The sequence below is a fragment of the Galeopterus variegatus genome, unplaced genomic scaffold (genome assembly GCF_000696425.1).
Source record: "Galeopterus variegatus unplaced genomic scaffold, G_variegatus-3.0.2 Scaffold257, whole genome shotgun sequence".
NCBI classification, from domain to species: domain Eukaryota; kingdom Metazoa; phylum Chordata; class Mammalia; order Dermoptera; family Cynocephalidae; genus Galeopterus; species Galeopterus variegatus.
In genome coordinates, this window is record NW_007726368.1 from 134219 (window position 1) to 141308 (window position 7090).

The 7090-nt window shown below is 40.3% G+C and overlaps 1 protein-coding gene across 1 annotated transcript in view; it reads right to left on the reverse strand.

Annotated features, from left to right (window-relative positions):
- ANK3 (ankyrin 3, node of Ranvier (ankyrin G)) overlaps positions 1–7090 on the reverse strand; it is a 137992-nt gene that overhangs the window by 126808 nt on the left and 4094 nt on the right. The window contains exons 3-5 of the mRNA XM_008566631.1: positions 5131–5328; positions 3308–3406; positions 2928–3026 (exon numbers count right to left, since the gene is read on the reverse strand). Of these exons, the coding sequence (XP_008564853.1) occupies positions 2928–3026; positions 3308–3406; positions 5131–5328 (396 nt within the window). The remainder of the gene's footprint in view (positions 1–2927; positions 3027–3307; positions 3407–5130; positions 5329–7090) is intronic.

Sequence of the window (7090 nt, forward strand, 5' to 3'; positions counted from 1 at the left end):
AAAAAAAAAAAAAAAAAAAAAAAAAAAAAGAAAAGAAAAGAAAAAGAAATCTCAACCAACATCAACAACTGCTCTGCCGAACTCCTGACTAGTTATGTCATGAGAAAAATGGATCCTCATCAGTTTAAACCATGGTATGGATTTTTCTAGTAGATGAAGCCAATGCCTAACTGGTATAACCGGCTTTGCTCAGGATCAAAGTCTACACAAAGTCCCTGACCAGTACCACTGCCCCAGGAGATGGGGATGGTTGGACATGTGCCATAGAAGGCATTGCACAGGCTCTTACGGAGGCAATTGTGCTATGGGAATGAGAATCAATGTCCCATTACACAAGTCTGTGTGTAACTGACTGTAAAATATATGCCTAAGGCTAATGGGATGTTACAGGAATCATTTTACTTATTTATTTATTTTTGTGGCTGGTCAGCACAGGGATCCAAACCTGTGACTTTGGTGTTATAAGGCTGCACTCTAACCAACTGAACTAACCAGCCAACCCTACAGGAGATATTTAAAGAACTGCTTTCAACTTTTTGTTGAAGATGTTTTGCAGATATGAAACCATGAATACTAAGTCTTGTTGGACAAATATCCTAGTAACGCTGGAAATCAACTGCAGGTGTACAAACTACTGGCCTGTTTAGGAGCTATTTGTGGATAGAAAGGAGGATTTAACTCATTTAACAAAATGAGTTTGTTGCACTTGTTATTTTATAACTTCTCAATTCTAAACTGCTTAACACGAGCTGTGCAAAAGTAATTACTTTCATGTGAGGAATGAACAGTTCACTTACTAATTATTTACTCGTTTCTTAACTTATAAGAAAAGTAGCCAACATGCCCAGGGATATTTAAAAAAGCTGAAATAAAATGGACAACCATTAAATTCTATTACATATTTTTCTCTTTAAAATTATGGTAAAATTACCATAACAAAGTTTCCCATGTAAAGCATTTTTTAAGTGTACAGGTGAGTGGCATTAAATTTATTCATATAATTCTCCAAACATCACCACCATCCGTCTCCAGAATGTTTCTTCTTCCCAAACTGAAACTCCGTATCCATTAAACACTAACTCCCCAAACCCCAGTCCCCTGCTCCTGACAACCACCATTCTACCTCTGTCTCTGAATGTGACTATTCTTCATACCTCATATAAGTAGAATCATACAATATCTGTCCTCTTGTGACTTCAAGGTTTATGCATGTAACAGCATGTATCAGAATTTCCTTCCTGTCTAAGGCTGAATGATTATATATATGAGGGTATTTGAAAAAGTTTATGGAAACATTCATAGTAGCTTTTAATTCAACTTTTCTCTGACCTTTCTGAAGGACCCTCATCTATGTATATCTATCTCCACCACATTTTGTTTATCCATTCATCCATCAAAGGACATGGGCTATTTCCACCTTTTGACTATTGTAAATAATGCTATGTTTTGGTTTTGTTTTTTTTTTTCAGATGAAGTTTTATCAAGTCAAGGCATGGCTTTATGATAGAAAAAATGTTTGTCAGGGTCAGAAATTATGGCGGGGGGGAAGTTGCATTTAGAAGAAAAGCAGGTTTGGGAGTTTGATTTTGAATTGTAGATTTCATTGGGTACAATTTTGGGGAGGATGGGACAGGACGTGACTGAAAAATGCAGGGAAAGAGGTTCTGAGGGGAAACACCAGCCAAAGACAATATACTTCCTAAATGAAGAAAGTACCTAAAACTTTATCTCTTAAGGTAGCTAAAGAAATCTAGAACAGCCCAAGTTCATCAATCTATGCGTACAATTGATTTGATCTAAACACGAAGTTTAAAGGAGAAAACTGAAGCTGCCCCAAAATGGAATAGTAAAAGAAAGGTGTAAAAAGCATTAGGGATACTAAAGGGCCCTGCAACCATAGTATTTAGAAAAAAAGTTACACAATATTTAAATTGCCGTTTGTATCATTCTAGTGTTCTCTGATCAGAGGCACCTGCTTAACAACAGAGAACTTATTAAATCAATAGCACTCTATTATCCTGTCATTTTTTTTTTTTTTTTTTTTTTTTTTTTTTTTGTCTTTTTCGTGACCGGTAAGGGGATCGCAACCCTTGGTGTGGTGTCACCCGCACCGTGCTCAGCCAGTGAGAACACCGGCCATTCCTATATAGGATCCAAACCCACAGCGGGAGCGTCGCTGCGCTCCCAGCACCGCACTCTCCCGAGTGCGCTATGGGGCTGGCCCTATTATCCTGTCTTTAAATAAATACTTCTTTATGATTTGCCCCTCAAATCAGAATACCAGAATAGTAAGATATCTGTATCTCTATTCATCTTTTTTCTTAGGGAAAAAAGCTCTAAGCTGTCTACTGGTCAAAAATGGCTTAATAATAAGAATAAAGATTCTCCTTAGCAATAATAACCTCTCAACCTATTTTATTAAACACAAATAAACAACTGGAAGGCAATGTTTTATGGCTGGGAAATTGTAATGCATATTTCATAATTGTCACCCATTAGAACTTTCTAACTCCCTCAGACTGTGCTTACGTTTTTTTGTTTTTGTTTTTTTGCCAGCTGACCGGTATGGGAATCTGATCCCTTGACCTTGGTGTTTCGAGCACCACGCTCTAACCAGCTGAGCTAACTGGCCAGCCCTGTGCTTATGTCTTTAATCTGGCCAAAGAGTACTCCAACTCCTGTTCCTCCCCAGGCTCCAGGATGTCCTGGCTTTTCAAGGAAAATCAACTGACAAGTGAGTATTTATTGAGCACCTACTATATTAGTTGACTTAATAGCTTAAGACAGAGACTTCCTAAGGCACTTCGATTTCTGTGGTTTTTAAGTGGTGCCTGAGCTAGGAGGGCACGACACATGAAGCAAAAGTAGATGTACAAGACCGAGAGACACAACCAGCCAGTGTCCTCATGTTGTGGAATGACAGTTACCTTTGCGGATGCATGAGGTGAGGCTCCTTGGTCCAGAAGCAGAAGGGCCACCTTCTGATTATCATAATGTGCAGCTACATGCAGTGGAGTTAGGCCACTCTGAAAACACGTGCAGAAACAACAACCAGTGTCAAAAGTGTCTTAACATCAGAGGCCTAGATGCAGGAAATGGGATTAGATTGGAGGCAACATAGAACACAGTTCCAGTTTCTGCAATATGGGGGCCCCAGCATTCACGTCCTATTTCCCAAGTGCTCTTCATCCTAGTGGGACTTAAATCTGCTTTAGTTATAATTTGGGTGGCTGCTGGTGAACATTAGCAAGTGCTTGTTTTGTTATCATGGAAGTGGCCTGTGACAGGGTGGCCACTGGTCTCATACCTTCCCAGCAGCATCTGGAGATGCACTTTTCTGTAGCAGGAGATTGGCTACTTCAAGCTTCCCATATTTTGCTGCCACGTGAAGGGGAGTAAATCCTTTCTGAAAACAGAAACAAAAATAAGGAATAATAGAGATGACAAAAGGGCATTGCTTTTCTGGAACTGATGAATTATTCTAAGGCTCATGAGCAGTTAAGTCTGCATTTAAGAACCAAGGCTCATAGATAACAGTTAAAGAGTCCACTTATCAATAGTGATGAACAGAACATTCCAGGATCTCTAATCTTTCTTCCTCTGCTGACTGAGCCAAAACATGCCATTAATTAAGGAACTAATCAGGGATCTAAGCAGAATGAAGGTGAAGAGCTGGATCTGGGGCTTATTCCAGAGCTATTTTGGGGTTTTACATGTGGGAAGAATAGGTTACAGGGTCCCAGACCCAACTTGGAGGGCTTGAAAAAATACAGAGCAAGTCTGGACCTCTCACGATCTCACACCATCAGACTGAACACTTTCTCTTCCGTATTTCCCCACATATACTCATGTCCTCCCATATGCTCTAGTCTTCAGGAGTAGGAATCAGACATTCTCTTACCTTTACCACTACAGGTAAACTGAATAATGGCACATGGTTCTAGCCCAACAAATATGCAAGAGTTGGCTGCTGAGAGTTAAGTGACTGCTCTCCCTTGCTTCTAACTCCTCCAAGGATCTTGGTATCAACCAGTCAATCAGCACGCTCCGTTAGGGAAGGCTATCAACACATTTGACCTCATGAGACTACAACAAACTACAACCAATGGGTAGCTGTCATAATGAAGGGCTTGGAGCACCCAAAACCCCATCACTTATTATTCTGTTTCACATATTAAATGAGATACAGGAACTTGGATCTCAACTCTACTGAAAAGCCCAAGAATCATGTGACATTCGAGGTAGTCATCATTTATTCAGATAGTTTTCTAAGTATTTGTAATCATCTTTTGCATTGGGTACACATTAATCCTTCTTATCTGAATCCAAATAAGAGAGTACAACACCAATTACTAGCTTTTTAAGACATGCCATAAGCCAATTCATCTTGCTATCACACTTGCTAGATTTATGCAACATCACAAGAAAAATGAGCTCCAAATTTCACATTCTGCACATGCTAGGGTGTTACTCTAAGGCATCAGAGTTGAAATCCAAAAAAAAATGAAACCATTGTTGTCATAGCAATGACAACATCCCCCCCCCAACAACAACAAACAAAAAAACAACCCAAGAAAAATTTACCTACTGACTTGAAAAGAGCAACTGTATGCTAGGGTGTTACTCTAAGGCATCAGAGTTGAAATCCAAAAAAAATGAAACCATTGTTGTCATAGCAATGACAACATCCCCCCCCCCAACAACAACAAACAAAAAAACAACCCAAGAAAAATTTACCTACTGACTTGAAAGTATTATAAAAGCATCTACCACTGAGCTTTGATAATGTGGTTTGTATACTAGGCTTCAGCAAGAGAGATCTGTACGTGTGTTTTTAAACTACCATTTAGGTCTATTAAATAACTGGTAAGAAATCTCCAACTCTAGATATCAGTAAGGTTTCATTAGAAGATAATGTACTGAGAAACTTAAGACAAAAAACAACCAAACCCACAAAATATGAACAACGACCCTACTCCATCCCTGGGCTTTGCTGGTCATGTTAATGAATACCCTGGGATCCCAAGTACAGATGCTGTTGTGCAGCTTTTGTGTCCTTCACTGTTCTGGGAACTGTAAGGAGGATGTATTTTGGGGTACACAGTAGGATTCCAAGACTCGCTTTCTTACCTTTGTTGTTATAGATAAGGATGCTCCGTGATCCAAAAGGAAAGCGGCAACATCCTCATGTCCCTCTCGGGCTGCTAGGTGAAGCGGGGTGTACCCAGAAGTCGTGGCTGCGTTTGGAGATGCTCCCTGCTGCAACAGCTGCTGTACTATGTCTGCCTTCCCCAGTCGGGCTGAAATGTGGAGTGGGGTTTGGTCATCCTAAATAGCAAGGCAGAAATGCAAGGCTGATGAGCTGAGAAAACAATGGTGCCGTCATGAAAAATTCAGGGAACATTTGCTGCTTGATGCCAGAGGTACATGCAACTCTGATTCAATGCTAAAAAGAATCTCAATTATCTTTTCTTCAGCGTTCAGAAATGTGAAACTGGTGGACCTAAGCTCCTTAAACACCCTTGGAATGACCTACTAGTATGAAAACTGAAAGGCAGTTCTACCTATAAATTATTCCCACTGCCACCTGCCATAAAGTATCAATTTTTAACCTCTAATGACTCCTTTTTTGGGAGATAAGAGAATGTATCCTCATAAAACTCACATACCTGGGAGGGATATTCAACATCCACCAGTTATTATGGAACCACATGAATGAATTACAGGGGTTGATGGGGGCTGATGCCCTCTGCTTGCCAAGTATGGACTCTGGCATGGGCTGCATCTGCCTAGAGTGGAGGGCCGCCTTATTACAATTCACACAAAAGCATGAGGTACTCACCAACTCCTGTACCCTTAGGGCCTTATCCTCAAGTAGGAGGGGTGCCTTTTCCTAATTTGCCCAAAGATGCCCTGTGGTGGTCCTCCAGATAGAAATTCCCTACTGAAAGTTATAGGGTTCAGGTAAGTTCTTTAAGTAGGGTAGGTAGAGAGAAGAGGCCAGAACTCAGGACACTGTTTTGGGAGGATAAGTAGGATGAGGGTCAAGGTCAAAGCAAGAGGGGCTATGTAGCCAGAAGGAAGCATAAGAAAAATCAGGGGAGATGCCACAAGGGAGAAGAGGATACTGAAAGCAGAAAAATGTAAGTGCCAAAGAAAAATCCCATATACCTATACTACTACCAGCAGCACCACCAGGCATTTACTGAACACCTACTATATCCTAGGCTCTGTTTGAAGTACTCCACCTAATTCATTAATCCTCACAACAACCCTATGAATTGCAACCATCATTATTCCCATTCTTTTTATGGGGACTCTAGAAAAGGGAATGCAGCACAGAGATGTTAATTAACTTGCTCAGTGTTACACAGCTACGAAATGGTGGACCAAGATTCAAACCCAGGCAGCCTGGCTGAGGTGGCCAGGCTGTTTACCATTATATTAAACTACATCCTTAATGAAATGATAAGTAGAAATCCTATCCTCAGTTTCAGCTTGTGGATGAAACCATTCCCTAGACATGATGTTTGATACGTAATTAACACTCATAAATGTGAGGTTTCTTGTAACCCATAGTAGATTATAGCCTCTTATTTATCTCATTTAACCAATTTAGCAGATTAGCTAACACCCTGTAGGTCAGGGGTCAGCACACTACAACTCAGGGTCCAAATCCAGCTGCTGCTGTTTTTGTAAATAAAGTTTTATTGGGACAAAGTCATGCCCATTTGTTTATGTATAGTCCATCACTGCTTTTACTGTGGCTGCTTTCACACTACATTGGCTGCTTTCACACTACTCTAGCTGCGACAGAGACAGTGCATTCTGCAAAGCCTAAAATATTTACTAACAGGCCTTTTGTAGAAAAAGTTTGCTGACTTCTTTTCTAGATTTTCTTTAAAATCCACCAACTGGCACCATGTTACATTGACACTCAGGCTCGTGGCTTGCAGTCTAGGATGTCATGACCTGTGGATTTTATGCTTACAAAGACTCAGTTGTGTGTTCCCACACTAGTATGTTTATACTAGTTACTTCACCAGTTTGTACTATTTTTGTACTAGTTACTTTAATTAAACAATTAGAC